This window comes from Chroicocephalus ridibundus, chromosome 19 (genome assembly GCF_963924245.1).
Source record: "Chroicocephalus ridibundus chromosome 19, bChrRid1.1, whole genome shotgun sequence".
NCBI lineage: Eukaryota > Metazoa > Chordata > Aves > Charadriiformes > Laridae > Chroicocephalus > Chroicocephalus ridibundus.
In genome coordinates this window covers 8,376,236-8,399,063 of record NC_086302.1, presented here as the reverse complement: position 1 = coordinate 8,399,063, position 22,828 = coordinate 8,376,236, and the positions used below count along the sequence as shown (strand labels likewise).

Sequence of the window (22,828 nt, the reverse complement as noted above, 5' to 3'; positions counted from 1 at the left end):
CCTGGGCTGCTCCTCCTGCCCCACTCCACCTGGTGCTGGACCTCCAGGACCAGCCAAGACCCCTTCTCCCCAGCAGCACCCTCCTCGCTGCCCTCCCCGCGGACTGGGTGCCTCTCCGCTGCCCTCTCCAGCCGCCAGCTGCTTCCCTTCGCCACCAGCCCTCAGGAGATGTCACGAGGGGCTCCAGGCGCAGCTCCAGCCAGGACACGAACCCCAGGCGAGACCCACCTCGGCATCACCGCCCCCTCCTCGTAGTGCCACTGGAGACCGGTCCTGCCGAGCACGGGGAAGGCGCAGAGCACCCCCGTGGGTGCTGCAGGTGCCCCGAGCAGGGTGTGGGGCCGGGCCAGGCCATGCCCCAGCCCCCTCCCTGTGGATGGAGTTGCCCTCGGCAGCTCACAGCAGCTCCTGGCTGACCCACAGCTGCCCAGACGTGGGGCCCATGGTCATGACAATGGTCTATATTGGCAAGCAGTGATGGGGCTCGTAGCTCAGCTGTCCCCCCCTCACCTTGGGCCCACCCGCCGTTACCTGCCCCAGCGCACCGTCGCGGGGCAGATGTGCAGATTTGAGGGGTGTTTGCACAGGGATGGGTTCGGGGACTCCAGCCGGGGGCCGCTCCCCACCCCAACACCCCCACAGGCTCCAGGCAGGAATTGTGAAAGCCTCTGCCCCCCCCTGCTGCCACTCCTGGGCTCCAAGCGGCGCTGGAAGGGGGGTGGTGTTCATGGAGCCCCTCCACCACGCGTGCACTGCAGCACAGGGGCCTGCAGTGCCTCCGACAGGGATGTTCCCGGGGAAAAAAACATCCTGGAGAGCAGCAACCAGCTGCGTTGGACGGGACCAAGTGACGCTGGAGGCGTTTGAGAGGCGGCGCTGCAAAGAGCAGAAGCCTGGGGGGTGCGGTGGCGGGGGGGCCCACTGCTCCTCGCTGTCCCCGCCAGTGAGCCCCCATCCATCGCGTCACCACATTGCTGTCTTGGTTTGTTTCCTCAGCCCCGCTCTGCCCCAGCTCTCCCGCAGGAGCCGAGCAGGGCTTTGCCGTCCTGAGGCGACGCTCCACGGCCTGTCCCTGCGCCCCCCAGCACCCCCTGGGGCCAGGGTGACGCTGCCGGTGCCCAGCCCAGCGCTCCCATCAGTGCACACACAACCAGCGGGGAGGAACTTAGTTATCCTTTTATTTATAAACAAATCAACGTAAAATAAGTGCAGAGGAAAGCACTGGCTGACCCCGCACGGGGACCTGTCTGCAGCGGGATCAGCGTCGGGTGGAAACGAGGGGCGTCCCCGGGGCCGATGCTGCGGGCAACGGGGCCGGAGCCCCACCTCCCCCCGAGCACACGCCGCAGCAGGGACTGCAGCACAGACAAAAAGCCTTTTTATTACTTTGGGGCTTGGGGTATTTTTTTTTCTTTTTTTTTGCAATTATTCCCCTTAGGGGTAAACCTGACCCAGTGCAAGAGACCGGAGGGTCCTTCCCCACGGGCCCCTTCTGCTGCTGGCCGGGGCCCAGGCGGAGGCGGGGACGGGGTGCGGGACGCTGCTCTGGGTGCGCAGAGGGTGAGCTGACGACAGGAGGGGGAAGTGCTTGCAGTGGGGGATCCCCGTCCCAGCCCTTTGGTCATCGCAGAAAGGGAGCGGGAGCTGTGGGTGCGTGTGTGGGGCAGCCCTCGCCTCCGCCGCTCCCCGTCCCCCCGTCCCCGGCTCATCCCAGGCTGGGGCAGGCAACGCTCGAGGGGACGGGCGGCCCCTGTCCCCACAGCCGCTGCCCAGGGGCCGCAGCAGCGTGGCTGGGTGGCCTCCGCTCCGATGCTCCTCTTGCAGCTGCAGTAACGTGTCTAGGAAGCGGGTTACCGCTCAAGTGCCATCAAAAATAAATACATTAGACTGTCTGAAACAAACAGGTGCCCCCGGGCAGGGGAAAGCCCTCGCAGGAAGAGCAGCGCAGGGACAGGTCACCACACCGGGATCCTCTGACTCGCCAGACCCAACACCCTCTCGCACACGCTGAGCTGGGACGGACCGAAACACCAGAGGACCGGGAGGGCCCCTGGGAAGACGAACCTTTGCATCTCTGTCTAAAAATCTCCAAGAGCTGTGAGTCCAACAACAGGTAGAAAAATCATTTCATCATTTTAAACAGACAACTCCTTATAAAAAAAACCCAAAACCTCAAAAAAAAAAACCTCAAAAAAAAAAAAAAAAGAGAAGGATCAGTCGAGTCCTGCAGCATCCAGCCAGCCTCTGACGCCGACCCAGGCCCGTCCTTGCCCCGGGCACGCCAGGCCCAGCCACGCTCCTCGCCTCTCCAGCAGCTCGCTCCATGCTCCCGGGCAGCGCCACGTGCCGCCGCGCGGCCTCCCGGGTCAGAAATAAATAGGAAGGTCTCCATCCCCGACCGGCGTCCCCAGCCGGAGGAAGGCCAGGAGCGGAGGGGCCGGCAGAGCTCGGGAGGTGAGTGGCCCCGGGCCGGGCAGCCGGGCTCCCCCGGTGTGGAAGACAGGGACGGGGCAGGCGTTGCTCTGAGCTCGGTGCGGTGCTACGGGGGCCGAGTGCGGGTCGGGGGCACCGTCCCCCTCCCAGACAGGTACTGGTGAAGTGCAAAGCATCCAGCCCCCCCGGCCCACCGTCCCTCCGAGGGGACGGGAGCCAAGGGCTGCCCCGAGCAGGCGAGGCCGGGAGCGCCGAGCCAAGGGAAAGGAGCTGGCGGGAGCGTCCGGTCCCCGTGGGCTCTGCCCAGAGCCGCCGCGCCATCCCAGGGAAGCAGGACCGGGAGTGCGTGGAGGAGCGCTGGCGACTCGAGTCTGGTGCGAAGCCCCGGGGCCAACCGTGCGCAGCCTCCTCCCGAGCGCCCGCCGGGGCCTGGCTGCTGGCGCAGGGGCGGGCGGGCGGCCGGACCCCTGCAGCGGGGCCGGGATGTCGGCGAGGTGTCCGTCTGCGGCGTAAATGGGTGTGTGTGCATGCGTACCTGTCGTCAGGCGAGCGCGGGTATGGATGGCCAGGAGCGGAGCTTCCAGGATCCGTCCTGCCAAGCGTCCTCTCAGAACTTGCCTTGCTTTAGCTTGTCGATGTGGTAAGTGAGCTTCAGGGCTGGGCCCAGCTTCAGCCCCATGTACTTCATCATCATGTCACTCCGCAGCAAGAGCAGCGCTTTCCCGTCAATCTCCTGCAAGGAGGGGAAACAACAACACTCGTGACTACCCTTGTAAGCCCCAACCCTGCCCGCGGAGCCAGGCCGTGCCCAAAGCGACGACGGCTGAAGCAGCACACGCGGGTGTGAGAGCAGCGGAGGCGGGTTTCACATAAAGTCCTTATGTGCAAGGTCCCGCAGGTGGGTCGGGGAAATCCCAAGCCCAAATGGGTGGAGAATGGATTGAGACCAGCCCTGAGGAGATGGACTCAGGGTGTTGGTGGATGAGAAGCTCAACATGAGCACCTGCAGCCCAGAAACCCCCCCGCAGCCTGGGCTCATCCCCAGCAGCGTGGGCAGCAGGGCGAGGGGGGGATTCTGCCCCTCTGCTCCGCTCTGTGAGACCCCCCTGCAGTGCTGCCTCCAGCGCTGGGGCACCAACAGCAGAAGGACACGGAGCTGTTGGAGCGGGGCCGGAGGAGGCCCCGGAGATGCTGGAAGGGCAGGAGCCCCTCTGCTGTGGGGACAGGCTGAGAGAGCTGGGGGGGTTCAGCCTGGAGAAGAGAAGGCTCCGGGGAGACCTTCCAGCCCCTTCCAGTCCCTAAAGGGGCTCCAGGAAAGCTGGGGAGGGGCTGTTTGCCAGGGCATGTAGTGATAGGACAAGGGGTGATGGCTTCAAACTGGAAGAGGGGAGACTGAGATTAGATAACAGGCAGAAATTCTTGGCTGTGAGGGCGGTGAGCCCCTGGCCCAGGTTGCCCAGAGAAGCTGTGGCTGCCCCATCCCTGGAGGGGTTCAAGGCCAGGTTGGACGGGGCTTGGAGCAACCTGGGCTGGTGGGAGGTGTCCCTGCCTGTGCCATGGAACTTGATGACCTTTAAGGTCCCTTCCAACCCGAACCGTTCTGTGATTCTATGATAACTGCAGTGTCCCAGCGCGGGCATCCCTGCATCCCGCCCTGCCTGCAGCACGGGGGTTCAGCCCCAGACCCCCGAGTCAGCGGTGGGAAATCTGCTGGGCGATAAAGAGCCAGCAGCCACGTCCAGCCGGTCAGCAAATCCTGAAGAGAGGCAGGGAGGAAACAGCCGGGTCAGTGGAAGGACTGAGGCAGCGGCGGTGCAGGGGATGTGGCGGTGTGCTCTCCCCTTTTCCCCTTTTCCCCCCCCAGCTCCTGCTCAAGCCATGGCCATCAGCGGGAGTTGTGATGAGTTGCACTTGGGCTGTGGGGGATGGCTGGCAACATAACCAAAACACTGTCTGGAGTGGGAACCTCGGTATCTTGTTCCCATGCGAATGTGGCTACAGGTCAACGCTCTTACTCCATAAATAGCGGACAGCCCAAGAGCCCTTTGAGCTCTCCTGCACAGCAGCAGGCTGCGCGACGGGATCTCCCCTTGAGTGGGGACGCTCGCTTAAGGTTCTGCTCCTCCAGGTCGAGAGATTCCTTGCCGCAACAGACTCTCGGTCAGCGACTAACAGCATGCTAAACTTTGAAATCTTCGCTAAGTGATATAAGGATTGATTGCGCATATCTAATCCTTTAGACATAAACCGTTGACCAAGTCTGGGACTAGGACTGGATCCAGCCGCACCCAGACTCCTCTCTGAGAAGGAGTTTAGGAAGCCGGGGCGTCCTTTCCGAACCTCATGACTCAACGGGAGGGTGTCCCTGACGGCTCGTCTGACCCTGGCCTCTATGCAGTAAATAACCAAGTGTATCCTGGCATCGAATCTCGTAAAACACTGTCGCATTCACTGCTAACTTTGTTAAATCACTGCTTTATGTTAATAAACATTTCACTACTCTCTTACAAGTGAAGTTATTCACTCTGCCCGCGACAGGGGGGACTCTCTCTCTCTCTCTCTCTCTCTCTCTCACGGGCATCGTCGCTCCGCCGCAGGGGCAGTGTCCTGGGAGCGGCCGCGCTGACGCTGAGAGCAGCCCTGCCACAGCGCACACAGCCCTCAGGCCAAGGTTTGGAGAAAGAGGGAAGGGACCAAACCCTGCAAGCCCAGGGAGACCCCCACTGCAGCAAAGCAAATTTCTGGAGTTTCTAAGCAAAGTCCCAGCAGCTGCAGAGCAGCAGTGGAGCATCTCGTCTCCAGCACAGCCGATTTCCACGTCACAGCTTTCAAAAGTATCTGATGCCTTACAGCTGAGCCAGACGTGCCCTCCCTGAGGCTCAGGAGGGGAGGGATCACGGAGCTTGAAACATCCAGAGAACAGCTTTGCAGTTGGCATCTGCGAGTTTTCCGCTCCTTCCCTTGACCTGGTCCTGGCTTGGCCCAGAGCTTCCCAAAGGATGGGTTTCCATGAAGAAAATGTTAATGGACTTATAAATGCAAAATTAAAATCACAGCCTCCAACAACAGAAAATCCCGTGCTGCGTCGATGCCCAGTTAGGTCTCACTTGGTGAGATCTCCCCTGCTTTCCCAGGATTGCCAATGCAAGGGGCTTTCATCCCGTGGCGGAGCTGAGCACGCTCTGGCATAATTAAAACAAAACACTTTTCATTTAGGAGCGATTCTAAAATAGAACCAATTTAAAAAAAAAAAAACGAAAAAACAAAAAAACCAAAAAAACGGACTCAATCAGAAAGCAGAGGGAAGACAAAGTCCGGCAGGAACTGGGACGTGGAGCTGCCAAAATTTGCGTAGCTTTAACTGTACAAACCCCACGCGGTACGTCTGCGGCTATTTTACGCTTAAAGACAAGCACAAGGACCAGAGCCTTCAGAAACCCCTTTTTATAGGAAACAGAGGAGTTTCGCAGCATCGCACTCAATGAATTCCACTTGGAACATGTTTCTTGCCAGGAGAAATTTGCTACGGGGTGAATATTAAGACTCCAGGATGAACACGGTTTTGTGTTTTCGGCGCTAGGGTTCAAATCCAGCTGAGCTGAGCTCCCCGTGCGCACAAAGGCAGCGCTGCCTGGAGCTTTCACGGGGCCGCCACGTCTTCCCCTTGGTTTCTTTCTGAGTAGCAGGATCCCCAGCCTGAACACGGTACAGGCAGGATTTACGGGGATGTTTTTCTTAGCACAAAAGTCCAGCTGGTACAAAGCGCTGCCGTACTTCTGACTCTCCCAGATTTCCCTTGTGTGATGATCTGCCCCCTCCCATACACTATATGTACGTATTCAGCCACACACACACACGTATATAGATACACATCCACCAGCCAGCAATGTGCCCCTGTGGCCAATGGTCTCCTGGGGGGCATTAAAAGCGTGGCCAGCAGGTGGAGGGAGGTCATCCTCCCCCTCTGCTCTGCCCTGGGGAGGCCACTTCTGGAGCACTGGGTCCAGTTCTGGGCTCCCCGGGTCAAGAAGGACAGGGAACTGCTGGAGAGGGGACAGCAAAGGGCTGTGGAGATGCTGAGGGGACTGGAACATCTCTGTGCTGAGGAAAGGCCGAGAGCCCTGGGGCTGTTCAGCTGGAGAAGAGCAGGCTGAGAGGGGATCTCATCAATGCTCAGCAAGAGCTAAAGGGTGGGTGTCAGGAGGATGGGGCCAGGCTCTTCTCAGTGGTGCCCGGGGACAGGACGAGGGGCAACGGGCACAAAATTGACCATAGGCTGTTCCACCTAAACATGAGGAGGAACTTCTTTGCTGTGAGGGTGTCAGAGCCCTGGCACAGGCTGCCCAGAGAGGTGGGGGAGTCTCCGTCTCTGGAGACATCCCAAACCCGCCTGGAGGCGTTCCTGTGCCACCTGCTGTGGGTGACCCTGCTCTGGCAGGGGGTTGGACTGGGTGATCTCCGGAGGTCCCTTCCCACCCCTGCCCGTCTGGGATTCTATGAAGAGGTAGGAATGTGCTGGTCCTCCAAGCTCCAGCCATATAATTGGCAGCACGCGATGTTTATGGCTGCTTGTGCAGATGTTCCACAGCAAACACACAACTGAGAGATGAGGAGCTTATGAGCTGCTGTTCGGGGAGAAGTTTGCTTGGCTGCTGCAGTGGTGGCAGGCGTGATATCATTTTCCCTTATCCGAATGCTAGCCTTTGCAAGGACCCTGCTCTGGCAGGGGGTTGGACTGGGTGACCTCCAGAGGTCCCCTCCCACCCCTGCCAGTCTGGGATTGTGTGATATACAGACATACTTACATGTTTTCGAAAGAGGTCAGCGTGGGGGCCCAGCTGTGGGTCCGCTTCTCGTATGAACTGCATCACCTCCTCCACCGTCCAGGACGAGGGGTCGCGGCTGCTGAGCCGAGAGACGTCTCGAGATCCAAGGTATCTGTCTGAGCCTGGGGGGCATTGCAAGACAGCAGCCGTTACCCGGGGTGTCCCCGCAGCATTGCCCCAGCACTCGCTCCCCCTTGGGCCACCACTCGGTGTCCTCTCTCCCAGCAACGGCAGAGACAAGCTGAAGGGCACGTCCCGGCCGTGCCCGAGAGATTCCTGCGGTACAGGTCTGGCACCAAAGCATCCTTAGGCCTGACTTGTTGGGGCAGCCTTCTATACTGAGCCCTTTTCCTCACACTAAGCTCCCATTTCCCCGTGCCCCCCTGCAGTTGAGTTTGCTCCCCCCGCTCTGTGACGGTTCCCACCTTTGCAGAAAACAATCCTCCATCCCCACTTCTCTCCCCACACACCGTTTCTCCCCTCGCTCCCCCCGGCTCCGAACACCACCTTTAGCCATTTTAACACAGCAAAGCTGTTCTATGTTTTCATCGGCTGCGTTTTCTGATGGACTGAGCCCATACGCAACATTCTGTTGTCTTGAAGCACCGCCCGAGCTAACAGAAGTCCTGCTCCCAGTGTGCCAGTGTCGGCACGGCCCGTTGTTCCAGCTCTCTGCCCGCACACACGGATGCGGCGTGAGGCAGACGCATCAAGGCATCAGCAGCCTGAGCATTTTTAGAGGCTTTTACTGATGCCGTGCACCTAAAATTACACCTTGTTTTGCAAGCACCTGGGTTTGACACGTGCTGATTTACTGCGATGACCAGCTCTCCTGCCCCTGTTCCTCCACACAGACCGGAGCCACTCGCCCGTCCCCCCGTCCCCCCCGCCCAGCCCCCAGCCCCATCGGCCAGCTCTCGGCTCCCCGGCCATTCCCGAGCCATCCTCGCGGACTCAGACACCTGTTTATTGCTTTGACAGCCCCCCCGCTCATGCTCGCAAATCCAGCTCCTGCCTAATCCTTCCTACCCACTGGCCTCCGGGTCCCACCTCGTCACCACGCCGCACAAGTGACCCCGCAAGCGTCACCTTTCCGTATTTCCACCCGCCCGTCTGCCACGTTCTCTAGAGCTACCGTTACACCTAACCGACTACCTGTTTAACAGTGTAGAAGCCAGTCTCTGGTACTTGCTGAAGTTAGAAAGGTGTAACTGGAGTTAGAAAAGCCCGTTATTGCCCAGTTTACAATCGGTGGGCTGGCTTCGTAACTCTCTTACCCCCAGAGCTAAGCCTACGCAAGGCAGAGGTGCTGCCCTGGCTGAGGCTAGAGGGTTGGTGCAGGTGCCTGTATCCTTGCAGGCGATAGTCTCTGGAGCTCCTGCTGTGGCTGGATGAATTGACAGAGTTCAAGGCAGAGTCCATGGGGTCCAGGCGAGGCTCCAAGGGCCCTGGGAGCCCGTCTCCCAGAACAAAGGTTTCACCTGGAACGCACCAAGCTGCAGTCAGTGCACCCGAACGCCACGCAGCCCGAAGTCACCGCTCGGCGGCAGAAAGCAGAACGGCAGCACGGGCAGCGCTCACGCGCGGCTACGGGTGCAGGCTGGGACCACCGCGTCGGTGGCCTCCTGGGAAGCACAGAAATGACACCGGGCACTGCTGAAGTGCTGCAGCCTCGTGTTTGCCTGGCCAGTCCAACCAGCCAGCAGTGGCAATGGTTGGTACCTGCACTGGAGCAACAGCTACCCTGTTAATGTCACCACCAGCTCTGGCTTGCAGTCCCGTGTCCTTACCACTTCCAGAGGCCCTTTGGTGGCAGCGGGGCACCGCGGGGGCAGGTGCTGGAGGGCCACCCGTCCTGGATGCCAACAGACACAGGACTCACACAACAGCCCTGAGCGGGGAGAGGAGGCTCCCCGAGATTCGGGGGACTGGCCGCACACGATCGGCATTAGCCAGGTAAGGGACCAGGCGGTTGGGACCGGGGGGAAGTTCAGTGAGGCTCCTGCTGCAGCCCGGGCAGTGGCACACACGCAGAGCAGGAGGAGCAGGAGGCTCCTCGGAGCGGCTCAGCCGCACGGTCATGGCCCGGCAATGCTCTCAGGCCATGCTGACCCTCTGGCCCCAAAGCAAGGTGCTGAGGACGGGCTGCTCACTCCTCCTGACCTCCTGCGGGGCCCCTCGTCGCTGCCTAACCCAGTCGGTGACCAACAAACACCCTTTGCTGGGACGCGCGCAGGAGGGACAGGGCAGAGGCCTCTCCCAGTGCGCAACTGGCTTCCTCACCTTCTCTTCCAGAAACACATTTAATTTTCAGCTGCCAATGGCAGTATTAGGATGGAGGGGCTGAGGAAACTATCCGGGGTGATATATTGTGTTGGCTGAGCCAGCGAGATCTCTCTTCGCCGTTATACTGTGACAGCTTCACCCTAGGGCCACGTGTTTGTAGATTTGACTACGGCACACGCAACCTAGTCTCGCTCTAGGTGGACCTGATGCCTCATGAGTCATCCCCAAATACCTGCGTTCTTTGTTATGAAATACCTGGCAGGTTCATACAGCCCCAGAAGAAAGCAGCTCCAAGGAGGGGTATTGCCAGCGCACTCTAGGCTGGGAGCTGGAGCTCCTCTACCAGCATCCAGAGAGACCCTGGATCAGCTCACAGTCCTGAGCTACTGCCACTCAAACACCATGGTAGGTGACAAGGATGAAGAAAATGGAGGGAATGCCCCAGCCAGGCCCTGGGCTTCTTCCCTGGGCCTTCCCAGACCGCGGGAGCAGCAGGTGAGAAGCCAGGACAGCGAGGCTGTGCTGAAGCCGGATGGCGGTGAGGGCACAGAGTCGATACTGCAGCCCATGAGACCCAAAAGCTGGTGAGATCTACCCAAACTTTCCTGGGAAGCTGCTGCCGCCATGCTCCACTGCAGGGAGATGCAGGATGCCAGAGCCTGAAGTACCTGAGTGTTGCAGAGGTTGGGCCTCACCAAACAGGGCAACCTCTCTTGGAGGCACATTGTTTTATCTGGTTTCTATGAACTACGGGACCATTCTGTGAACTGGGATCCTCTGGTTTCAGTGCTTCCGCTGTCTGTGTTCGAGCAGAGATCTCAGAGGCGAGTTCAGCTGGAGGCAGCCAGCTCGTACCTTCCCTGGCTTCACCTCCCAAGTCTACAAAACGGTCCCCCTTGGCTAGATGTTTGGCAATCCAGATAGCAGCTGTGAGGTTATCACCTGCATCTCATGGGCTTTGTTACGCTGCATCTGAGGCATTTCTGCCTTTTTTTTTTTTTGCTTTTAGGGTCTCTGGGACACCCTCAGAAACCAGCAGCACATCCTGAAAACCTCCTGTAGAAACGGTGCTGCTGTGAAGACGGTTACTCCGCCGGTGCCCTGTGCTGTGTGCTGGCCCGCGTGTCCCTAGCTCCCACGCGAGTGGTTGTGTTTTCACCTGCTCTCTCTGCCTAAAAGGAGGCTTTCTGACTCGCGACTATTCCTGAGGAACTTTGTACTCCTCCTTCGCTCCCGCACCGCTTTCCCACCATCCCGTTTCAGCACGAGACTGGATGCCGACCCAGCACCGAGCTGGCCGCTCTGGCCCAGGGGTGGACAGAGTTTCCTTGGCTAGGCCCACAGTGGATGTGACTTACACCAGTGGCACTTTATAGGAGTGTGATGGTTTGGGCCGGGCTGGCCACTGGGATGAACGACAGATGCTCTCCCCCACCTGTCTCTCCAAGGTGCTTCTTCATAGTAACTACATTTGGTTTGCTCTCCAACAGGACAGTTCTGCTGAAGCCCCAAACCTCTTCCCATTAAACATCTCTGCAAAAGGGTGAGCTCTGACTCCTGGGGAAGTGCAGAGGCACGAGAGGGGTCGGGGGGCACAGCCCTCTTCACTGGTCTGGGTGCTCTGCGACAGGAGAGCGGCTGTGGGAACGGCAACAGGTCTGTGCTGCACATCCCCACCCTCCAGGAAACCCCAGTACCCTCTGCGAGGTGACGCGCAGCCTCGACGTGCCAGGAAGCCCCGGGACACTCGCCTCAGATGTGCTGGGTCAGGCAAACGCCTGTGTCCAACTGCTTGTGAAGAGCCCAAAGCTCACACAGAGCGGATTTGTGTCAGCAGAAGGAATTTCGGGGCTCAGCTAGCAAAGACCACAGCTCGGGAGACCCCGTGCACACGTTCACATCGGTGCAACGCTAAGGATCCAAAACTCACCCTCGGAAAATATTTAACCTAACAATAACTGTCGTTCTTCTGATGTGAACGCACTGTGATGCATTCTTCAAATATGCGATCATGTTCTCACATGTGCTTAGGATCATACATCCGAAGAGGAGGATGAGGCCAGACAACTGGGGAGCACGGCTTGGGTTTGCTCAAAAGGTAGAACTGAAGCCGTGTGTTCACCCTCAGGTGTCGTTCTCCAGACTGGTGAGCGCCTGGTTGTGCTGCAAGTGTTGCAGCAGAGCTGGAGGCTTCTTGGTAGGGTCAACGCAAGAGAGATTTAGGATTTTCTTAAAAATACAAACACAAAGAGAAGCGCTCAAGTGAACGATACCTCCAGAAACAGGAGAGGGAAACAAGGCAAGAAGGGAATGATTCCCAGCCCTGTGAATCGTCTGGAGCAGAAGACACCGTGCTTCTACAAGTGGCAGGGCACCAGCTGCCTGCAGGCACAGACACTGTCCAGAATCCTCTCGCCCTTGATAATCAGCTTTGGAGTGAGGAGGAGGTGGTTAATTCTTAGGTAGATTTTCTTATAAAACCTGCTAGTTTTAAATAAGACTTGCATTTGGAGCATCGTAGGAAAACAAGCCACGATTAGTGGTGGAGAGGCAGGGAGCAGATAATCAAAGTTTAATTAAACAAATAGTGCTATAGATTCAAGAGGGTCGTTTTACTGCTAAAACACGGAGTTTGGCCACAAGCATAAATCTGATTTGCACAACTACCAAACACCCACTGTTTCCAACAAATGATAGCCTTTGAAAAGCAGGTCCCCACTGTGCTGGAACTGCAGCTTTTTAGCAAAAAGCTACAAAAATGCCACTGGATGCGAGAGGAAAAACAACGTCAGACGCGAGATCCACTCCTCAATCTCTCTGACTTCTTGCCAAAGGCACGATGCATAAAGACTTCCCACTGCTACTCACTGCCTTCAATTTGGGAAACAGGAAACTGCTCAGGTACTGGTGTCTGCCACACTGCTGAAATCAGAGCACGCTCTGCTGGGGGAGTTATCTCCATGAGAAGATGCACTCCTTGCTCGAGAAATACTCAATATCGGAGTATTTCGGGCTCAGATTCTTAAAATATACCCTATGAAATGCAAACGTTCCTGCTTTTACTTACATTTCAAGGTGGAGGGGGATGAACAAGCTTTTAGCTGAGGGCCATGCAGATGATCCGAGGGCTGGAGCCCCTCTGCTGTGAGGACAGGCTGAGAGGGTTGGGCGGGTTCAGCCTGGAGAAGGCTCCGGGGAGACCTTCCAGCCCCTTCCAGTACCTGAAGGGCCTACAGGAAAGCTGGGGAGAGACTCTGGAGCAGGGAGTGTAATGATAGGACAAGGGGTAACGGCCTCAAACTGAAAGAGGGGAGATTTAGATTGGATCTCAGGAAGCAATTCTTGGCTGTGAGGGTGGTGAGCCCCTGGCCCAGGTTGCCCAGAGAAGCTGTGGCTGCCCCATCCCTGGAGGGGTTCAAGGCCAGGTTGGACGGGGCTTGGAGCAACCTGGGCTGGTGGGAGGTGTCCCTGCCCAGGGCAGGGGGGTGGAACTAGGTGATCTTTAAGGTCCCTTCCCACCTGAACCATTCTGTGATTCTGTGTGATTCTGTGATAAAAATTAGTTTCTAGATGGAATTTGGAACTTCACTTCATTTCTTCCTGCCCTGTACACCCCTCTGCTTGGATCAAGAACAGGAACAAGACCAAGTTGCTGTCGCAAGTCGACACACCAACTGGAGCACTGCTGTCCCATGAAGGCACACTTTCTGCCCACTTGTCTTTACTTCTACTGAAGATGCTGGAGTACTCTGGGCATCCAGATGTCACGTCCCATTCAAAAGCCAAGAGATAACTGAGTAGACTTTGAAGTAGCCTAAGAACCAGTCTTGTAGACAACCTGACGTAGGTTCCTCTGAGGAACTACCCATCACGCAAGCCTTCTCTCTTCACTGACATCATAAAGAGCGTACAATACTCACCACCTAACCAAGGCACCTTAATCTTTAGAGCACACCACCGCACTTCAAGAACAGGCCGAACACTGCATGTTCCTGCTGGTAGAGGAGGAGCTGACAGGCTTCGCGAAAGGTTCCCTAAGTGCAGTGGTTGATGTATTAGAGAGTAATGCCAAGGCAAGGACATGTACCTAGAGGTGAGAAACAAAGTGGGCCTCAAGCAACAATTTTTGACTTGTCAATATGCTGGGACAGACCTTGTCACCTTGTTCTTCACTTCAGCTATGTGACAAACCTACAATTTTAATCAATGTAGATACTAAGGCCACTAGAAACTGTCCATCATAGGCTGCAAGTTCAGATCAGCTGTGCTTAGATACGGGGTCAGTCATCCTGAAGAGCACAGGGCACAGCGATGGACCGAGACTGAAACTACACCCCAGCGCAGGGGAGGCTGCGCACTCTCGGATCTGGGATCGACAACCCAAGTCCAGCAAACTCCGCAAGAGCCAGGGAAATGGTGATTCTAAAGGGACAGCAACAGAGCACAAAGCCACTGAACTGTGAGCCCAGCCAAGAGTCTCCAGCAATTTTTCAGGGACGTACTACACAGAATTGAGACTAACACCTTGGCAGATTTCACCATCAATTAATTAAAAGGCTTCAGTAAGGTTGAATCTCCAATCTGCATCATGGAGTGTTTGCAGTTGAAAACAAAAGGGAAGGTGGAAGTGTATTTATTGAAGACTCCTGCTCAGGCTCAGGTAGTCCTCCAGCTACCTGGACCTCTGGAAATCTCCCACCCGCACATGGAAGGGACGCCTATGGCCGACATACCAAAAGGACATTTCTGCAGTTGCTCTTGAGACCGTGGCACAGCACATCTGCACCAGTGTTACCCGATGGACACTGCAGGAAGCAGCAGCGCTGCAGGATCTGATTTGATCTAGTTTAGCTGGTGGAGCACATGCTGGGGAGACCCTCTCCGCTATTTAGGGGGGGATTGTGAGGAACAAGATGGGATCCTGGGAAAGGGCAGCAGGTTCCTGGCCGTACAGCTGCACATCAGCATCTGTACAATACACTGCAGCAAACCAGCACGGAAAAATTCAGGGGAAGATTGACTGAAGCAACTGGACAGTTTTATGACCATTAATACCACGCATAGCAATGGAAGCTAAAATACGGGTAATGAAATCCCAGATTATACGGTATTAGATGATGACTATCAGGGTTAGAAGGAATTCTCCCTGCGTTCCACATGCCTTACACAACTGCTTGGGGAACCTGCCTTGGCACAGAGTGGTTTCTTCACTTCTCTCTGAAACACCAAGCACCGACCCATGCCAGAGACAAAGCAAAGCAGACTTCCTAAACCCACGGCTTGATTCAGCACGGCAAATCTAATCCTGCTGTATCCATTACAAGTTGCTATAAACAGCCAGCTTTGGGAAGAGACGCTGTGCTCACCTTCCAAAGGGTGACGGTCATTCTTTGGTAACTTGGGGGAGAGAGGAGCACTGTATGGAGGGGAATCTTGGGAATATCGCTTTGTACCCCGGCCTGGTCCCTGCAGAGTGCCGTCTAACGAACTGCTTCTGTCTAGGAAAAGAGAACAAGCCCTATTTAGGAGTGGAGACTTTCTGGCAAATTCAGTCTTGCCAGAGTCACTTGGGACTCGCGTGCATCGCCAGCCTGGTAACAGCCTGTTAAAACTGCAATCCAGCACATCCGTCACTGCTTAACATTTTATATTTTGCTTTGCAAATTTTATCAGAGAAAAAAGGGTGGCGAGAAACCTAGCAAAGAATCTTAGCCACGTTTTGCCGTATTTCACCCCAAATATCGCCTTTGATTGACTTAATTCCTTTTCTCCTCATTCTACCCCTTGGCTCATCCCGCACGAATCCTGCTCCTCCCCACTCTTCCCCTTTCAGATGCACGTAACCCTGGGACGATTTGCAAACAACCCTTGGATGATTAGCAAACACTCTGTGCCATACACAGTGCTTGATTAAACCATACTCAAATTTTCAATCTTTCCCCAAATGGATCCCACGAGCGCCCCAGCTGTCGCGGCTGCTCTTCTCCAAATGCTTCCCCCAGGCTGGGGATCTCCGTGTTGTACCGCAGCAGAGGAGACGTCGGGCTGGGCTGCGGGACATCTCCTCGCAGATGGCTGAAGGCTGCACACAAAGTGTCAGTGGGTGGATGAACACAGGGAATGGAAGCGCTAACAGGGATGGGGGCAGCAGCCAGGCAAGCGACACGGTGGGTGGCAGACCATGGCTCGTCTGGACAAGGCATGGTCACCTGGGAAGCAATGAGGAGGTGGCCCACCAGCCGCCGCCTGCCCACGTGGGCCACCAGTGCTCCTGGGTGGCTCCTTCCAGCTGCCCCGAGCGTGGGTGACACGTGTGAGCCTGCAGCGTTCCAGGCGTGTGGGGAGAGGGGTGAAATGCTCGTAGACAGATGCCGGGAGCTGGGCAACAGCAGGGAGCAGCCCCAGCTGCTGGTGCGGGGCAGGGACGGGAGCTGGAGGGGTGACGGAAATACGGCGGGGAGCGACTGGGACCGGACACCAGGGGAGATGCATCACGCCAAACAAAGAAACAAAGGTACGGATGGGTGGGAAGCATCAGACAGTCACAATTTAGCTGACTAAAGAGAAATATAAAGGTAGAGAAAAATATCTGTTTTACCAAAATTCTTTGGGGAAACGATCAGCTGCTCATACTGAGGCCCTGGGACTCCATACAGGTTTGATCAAAAATCACTGTAACATCATTAGAAATCTGTAAAAATACCGTCCTCGGGACGAGTCCCTGTAAGAAACATTCATTGCCCAGACAAAGGCGGGAAAGAAATGTTCTTAGCAATGTCTCTGGATATCTCTACATGTAACACTGCATGACCTTCTTCACCAAACAGTCACAGAACCACACCAAAAGATGATGCTTTTTAAAGGTTTCATTAGGTTTTGTTTTGGGTTGGTTTTCGAAGTAATGCAAACACAGAAGGTCAGGCTGTAGAAGGTAACCCAGGGCATCAGAAGTTACGTCAGTGTATATCAATGGAAGGATAACCCAAAAGTAGGTCTGTAGTTAGGGTCTCTGATTTTAAAGGACAAATTTTAAGAAACTAAAGAAATGGAGTAATGCATAGAGCTGCACTCAGCAGTCGTGACGTGGATCATCAGGAAAAAAAAGAAAATACCTTCAGTTCCAAAGATGCCATAAACCTCATGAATGCATATGATCAGGGAGGAAATAATCTGTGAGGAAAGGCCCTCGAATCTAAATAAATGGATAAATGTTGACTTGGAGAAGGGTGCTGAGAACAAGCAGATCGTTTACTGGAGATGAGAAGGACCTGCTCAGCATGGAGCCGTACACCTCAGAGGGCGGCGAGTACAGGGACAAAGTGAACTTTATAAACTCATTCTGTCTTTTGACACAGTGCAAAGGAAAAGGCGGGACCACGTGTTTGGCTACAGAAGTAACAAGTGCATGGAAATGAAGCGAGAGGATGCTGTGCAGAAAGGTAAAGACTGAGAAAAAAGAAAAAAAGGTTGTCCTTGCCTGCAAACGCAAAAGAAGAGGAGCACATCTGCCCATGCCCAGGCTTGTGCTGTTGGCCATCCCACGGCAGGATGGATGCCTCTACAGTCAGGGAGAGACTGGTCACCTCATCTCATCAACTCAAAGTCAAGGCCAAAGCTCCTACTTTAGGGTGCTGTAACTTGCAGTGACCGCACCGGTGCCTCCTCCCACGCAGAGCGTGCCTACTCACCTAGCTCGGGTGTCCGTGCCTCTGGGACACCCACCTGGCCTTCAGTCAAACAAATGCCACCCTTCGCTTCCAGTCGCAGCCACGCTGAACACCGGGGCAAAGCTCGAAGGATGGAAGAAAGGGGACAGGAATGAAAATACGCACCATTGACTAAGGAGTTGGAAGTCAAATGACTGAACATACTCCAACTGGGGACGTGAGGGTGCAGTGGAAGCCAAAACGTAACTTAGGAAAGAAGGCGCACGTGAAACCCTGGGTCTGCTGCAGCAAATTCTAACAAAACTCAATGACGCGCTGCTCAGAGTGACTGGAAAGACAGTGCTAACATTTAAATAAGAAGGGCAAAATATTATTTTGGCAATGAAATGCTCATGTCTGACCTCAGCAGTACCACAAGGCTTGTAGGAGGTTCTGAAGGAATGGGTAAGTAAAATCCTGCAGTTACACAGGGCACATACCGCGGCAGGCATTCGTCAGAGGAGACTAACCCAATAGTGTCCTCATCCTGGGAAAACAACTGATCTGCCAGAGCGGTCAATCTCATTTACCCGGAATTCAGCAAGGCATTTGATACGGAGAACACGAGGATACCAGAAGCTTTGTTCCACGCACAAACATCTGATTTGAGGGGAAAAGCATTCGGCAGAGCACTGAGCAAGACCATGAGGCTGGAGAGCAATGGCTAACCAATTTTCTGAAGGATCATTCTTGAGTCCAGTGTAATTTAATATTTTTGGTATTAACTTTGCACAAATTTTAGAGATTCACTAATGAAATCTGTCGAAGTCTTCCCACGTGAGGCCAGATAAAGCAGAAAAAATACATGTAGAACAGAGTACCAGAAAGGAGGTAAATCCAGCAGTAAAACGCAGATGTGCACTTGAAGCATTGTCCCATGAGCTGGGAACCTGCAGTTGACAATAATGGATGAGAAGAACAGGGTATGCGACCAGGACGGGTTGATCATCACCTGCTACAAGGATACAGTGACGAAAAGCGGCTTCCACAGACATTTCTTGTGCGCGCGGTGGTGCCAGTGCTGTGGCACCAGGTCCTCATGAGCTCTTCCCCAGAGTGCTGGGTGGCACTCTGGTCGCCTCATGAAGTTTAATTCAAATCAACCCTAGATGAGGAGAGCAGAGACCTTTCTCACCAGGGCAGCCGAAAGGCGAGCTCCCCTGAAGGATACGACTGCTCTCTTAACTGCTCCCAGAAGAAGGTGAACTAAACTAAGCTAAACGACAACGTAAAGACAAGGACAGACGGACACCATGTTGCCCAAGAATAAATCTGGGCTAGAAACTACAACATAGTTTCTAAAAACTCATCAAAGAACCTTGGAGCAGCCTCCAGTGGAAAAGCAAAATCTCCAATTCCAGAGTTAATGAAAGCAACGGCGTGTGCTGTCGTGCCTGTAATAACAGGACCCAACGCTCAGTGGTCCAGAACGTGCCTCCAGTCCGGTGCTTTCAGATGGCTCCATGTCGTATCTACCTGTTCACAACATTTCACAGCCCATCCCTGTTCTTATTAACTGCAATCAACTTCCCATTTTCTTGCAAATCCACTGTTTCCTGATGTATAACTTAATCCGTTTCCCCTTATTTCCATGATTATGCCTTACTTAGGAAAACAGAATGCCAGGACGCAGCCGACCCAAGGGCTGCTGCAGACCTTCCTTCTTCTGCCCCAAGCACACGCACGAATGCTCCATGGCATCCGCAGTGATGCTCCTGTAAAGCGAGTTTGTTCTGGGAATTGAGAGCAGCTCCCAGTGCTAACCAGGGATCGTTTTCTGGAAGAACCAGGCCCATTCGGGCACATGAGCACCTGCATCCATGAGGAAACAAGACAGGACACACAGAGCTGAAGGTGAGACCACGCAGCCTCGACACTTTGTGTGATTTAAGCTGCTGTACAACTGCATCCTCATTCTTCCATGACCAGCCCTAACCTCTCAAAATCGCCGGTACTGTTTCTTCGCCCTCACCAGAAGCCACGTAACGTGTAGATAACAATGTTTATCATCTTCTTTCAGGTGCTTGAGAAAAATGTTAGATGCCCAGATGCCCAACAAACGCCGAGACATCAGTACGAACTACAGGACTAGGAGTCAGCACTTCTCTGGACTGCGGTGGATCTTTCTTTAATCCCTGCAAACACTGCAGAGTTCAGGATGAGCAGGTCTCAGCAACGTGTCATATCTGGTGCTCTGCCTTTATACTCTTCCATGCTGCCAGGCAGCCCAGCTCTTAGCACAGACACCACTGACATCTCATGGTGGCTAGAAACCACGCGTGCGAGCTACAAGACCCTCTCCATCCAAGCCTGCTACCATGCCCAGACCCTCTTCCTCTTCCTCCCATTCTGGTTTTGCTCTATCTCATGACGACAGGGTACTTCCACATTGAAACATGGGGATTTCTTCTAACTGGGGGGGGGTCCCTAGAGGGGTAACCAGTAACTAGACATGCTGTTCCTGAACAGGCCACAGCAGCCAACCCACTCCCTACAGCTCCTCTTCCTGCAGCACAGCCCAGATCCCTGCTCCTGGTGCTGCTGGCTCCAGCATGGCTCCGCACAGCCCCAGCCTGCAGGCAGCAGATCAGCCATGGAGGAAGCAGAGGACAGTCACTCCAAGATCCTCAGGCTCTTTACACTGTCACTAATCCCTTCTCCTGAGCCCGGGGGCTTTGCGGGATGCAATGGAGCACTGTGGCATTAGGCCGTTGCCTCTAAGCTTCACGCTTAGCAACTTTTCCTTACAGACTTCTTCCTAAGTGCTTATCCTTTTATATTAGAAATTCTTCCTTTTCTCATCAGACCCATAATTATCCAAAGGATTAACTCTGGAAAGACCTCAAACAGCTATTTGCTGACTCAAGGGGCAGAAAGGTAGTGGAGGAAGCAAGACAGGAGAGCAGATCAGCACAAGACACTTGTCAACGACCTGAAGAGGGTGCAGATGGCTTTTGTCCTCTCCACGACTGGCGTTCCTACAGCAGCAGCTCCCCCAGAGCCCCACAGCCAGGCAGGGAGGCAGCTTCCACCCCAGGAGCTGTTGCCACTACCCAGCACTGCGGGGAAAACTATTGGTCGTCTTGTTTTCCGCCGCTTTCACTTAAGAGCAATTTTGCAGCCTGACGATTTGCATCATGGCATGAACTATCTTGCCGGGGGTGTTGCTTCAACGCAGCGGAGCGTTAGCCATGCCAAGAAAAACAGAGCCACCTCTGCCTCAGATGCATCATCCCCGAAGGGGCTAAGCTTTCACCCAGGGCTGGATGTGCCGCCTGCTGGCAGCACACCCACAGCCGCTGTGGAAAATGCTCTGCTAGGTTTTAATTCCATTTCTAATTACAGTTTACCTGCTACACGTTATCACTCTTCTATTTCTCACGCAGAGTCTTTCACCTCAATTCCTAACTGGATGAAGTCACTATAACCAGATTACAGGAAGCGGGAAGGACTGGGGGACAAGGAGAGGAGGGACGACAAGGAGACAGCACGGATGAGCGGAAACCTACAGGCAGAGATGGAAATCAGACCGACAGGCAGAAAATACAGCAACTTGAATCCTGTGCAAAAAGAGCCCTTGCGGGCACGTGCATGACACTCGGTGTGATGCAACGGACCCTGCAGAGAGGGCTCTGAAACACAACCTGCCTCCTGAGACAAAGATAAAATCTGGGTTAAGGCATGGAGCACCTGGGGTCCCTACAACGCCGCCCCCGCCCCAGCTCCTACCTGGTAGATACCTGTCGTGGTCGTACTCGTGTGAGCGCTGCATGTGGCTGTTCTGAGTGAAAGGCTGGTTCCCAAAGAGGTTGTCACTGCGAAGATTGTGGCAGAGCTTCTCCAGGAAGCGGAGGACGTAGGTGATACTGTTTACTGCTGGCAGGTTCAGAGTGTGCTGTTCCCGATCAAACACAGCTGGAGACAGAAACAAACAGAGCCCAACACGTAAACCCCCAGCAAAGGCAGGAGGCTACGCCCAGGGCTGCACAGCCAGCTTCTGTATCTCAGCATCGCTGGTCTAGACTAGAGCAAACAAAAGCCACTGCCTTCCGCAGGCTGAGCGCTGGCGAGCTCGCTTCCCCGGGACAGGCTAAAACCAGTCTACTTGCGCCCAGCGCCAGGTACGGGGCTGCGGCGCCCGAGAAGCTGCGTTCGAGGGAATGGGAAGGCATTCAAGGAGGGCCCTGCGCTCCCAGCATCCGGGTAAACACGGGCTTAAAGGCAAAATTAAACCCCGGGGTATTTCACGTCTTTCCGTCAGGAGTTTTGAAAATCCCACCCGTTTCGCCTCCTCCCGGGGGCTCGGGCAGTGCTGGGGGACGATAACGCTGCCCAGGCTGACACCAGGGCTGCTCGCTGCCTTCTCCACAGCTCTGCCTGGAGGCCACGCCAACTGCTCTGCTCTGAGTCAGCCGCGAGCTGTTGCTTCACCGACACAGATGTTTGGCAAGAAAGAGAAGACAGAAATCCTCTGTCTGCCCCTGGCCCATGACTGCACCAAGCTTCAGGAGAGACATCTTCCATGGAGCGAATTCTTGCAATGACATCTCTGAAGGCAAACTGCTGCAGGCCAGTTCTCACCTGAGATGACCTCTCCCCCGTGGCCTTGTTTTAAGAAGGAGAAGACTGTTTTCTGATGATAAGCGCAATCAATGCAGGCCTGTACTGCTTGCTGCAGGACAACAGAAGCTCGAGCTGGTCCAAAATGGTCCGGCAGCTGCTGAACTTTCTTCTTGTCTAGGTGGGGCCCAGTGCTGCCGTTCTTGTTCAAGTAAATGCAAACTGCCAGGATGAGAAATGTGTTTGCCATTAACCCACTCAAGAAAGCAAGAAACAGATGCCTAAAATCCAAGCTGAGAGGTGCTGAGATTTTAAGACTCTCAAACCGCTCACAAAGGGCAATCCACCACGACTGCCTGTCTGCATCCTAACAGCAGAGCCGCTTACAGAGGGGAATCGCCACCGAAATCTTCCTGCCTCACACTCGCTTTCCAAGCTCCTGCTGTTTCTCCTACGCTTTCCCCGGCACTCAGGCTCCCAAAGGCAGGCTGCAAACTGGTTCCCACGCCAGCCAGGTAAGGTGCCTGCGATGTTCAAAGGAGAGGAAGGAACGCAGCCCCCACTTTTTAGGGAAACTGGGTTCTTTAGGTTCCTCTGAAGATTGGCCAATTATGTTCTGGGGAAACAGAGGGCTCAGCCCATATCCAGCGCTTGACCGAACATATAAAAAGCAGCTTTGCATTGGATTTTCCTGCCCAGACTCATCTTCAGCTACACCTCACAGCTGTCGCAGAGTGTATACCCTGCACTGCCGCTCCTCCTCCTCCCCTGCTCCCTCTTGTCCCTCTTTGCCTCAATATCCTGGCTGAAGCTGAACAGATCATTGCCGCTGTCGTTCAGCAGTTGTTCTGCATCTTGCTGTAGCTTCAGCAGCTGTGCCCGGCACGGTTTGGGAGTCACGAGAGGTGCTGCCCACCGTACTGCCGCTGGGCACGACGGGCCACGAGAAGTGGAGTCACTAGCATGCACGTGGTAACTGAGGGAAAGGGGTCTCTGCACTGACCAGATGGACTTGCA

The 22,828-nt window shown here is 55.1% G+C and overlaps 1 protein-coding gene across 8 annotated transcripts in view; it reads right to left on the bottom strand.

Annotated features, from left to right (window-relative positions):
- Positions 1-1,155: 1,155 nt before the first annotated feature.
- The window catches only part of SCMH1 (Scm polycomb group protein homolog 1), an 81,692-nt gene continuing 60,019 nt past the window's right edge, over positions 1,156-22,828 (bottom strand). For 5 of the 8 annotated variants that reach the window (XM_063356234.1, XM_063356235.1, XM_063356236.1 and 2 more), the window contains 6 exons: positions 21,833-22,033; positions 20,981-21,166; positions 14,912-15,043; positions 8,537-8,740; positions 7,239-7,381; positions 1,156-3,166 (listed from right to left, as the gene is read on the bottom strand). In XM_063356234.1, coding sequence (XP_063212304.1) covers positions 3,041-3,166; positions 7,239-7,381; positions 8,537-8,740; positions 14,912-15,043; positions 20,981-21,166; positions 21,833-22,033 — 992 coding nt within the window. In that variant the 3' untranslated portion in view covers positions 1,156-3,040. The remainder of the gene's footprint in view (positions 3,167-7,238; positions 7,382-8,536; positions 8,741-14,911; positions 15,044-20,980; positions 21,167-21,832; positions 22,034-22,828) is intronic. The other 3 variants (XM_063356239.1, XM_063356241.1, XM_063356240.1) reach the window with 3 other exon arrangements.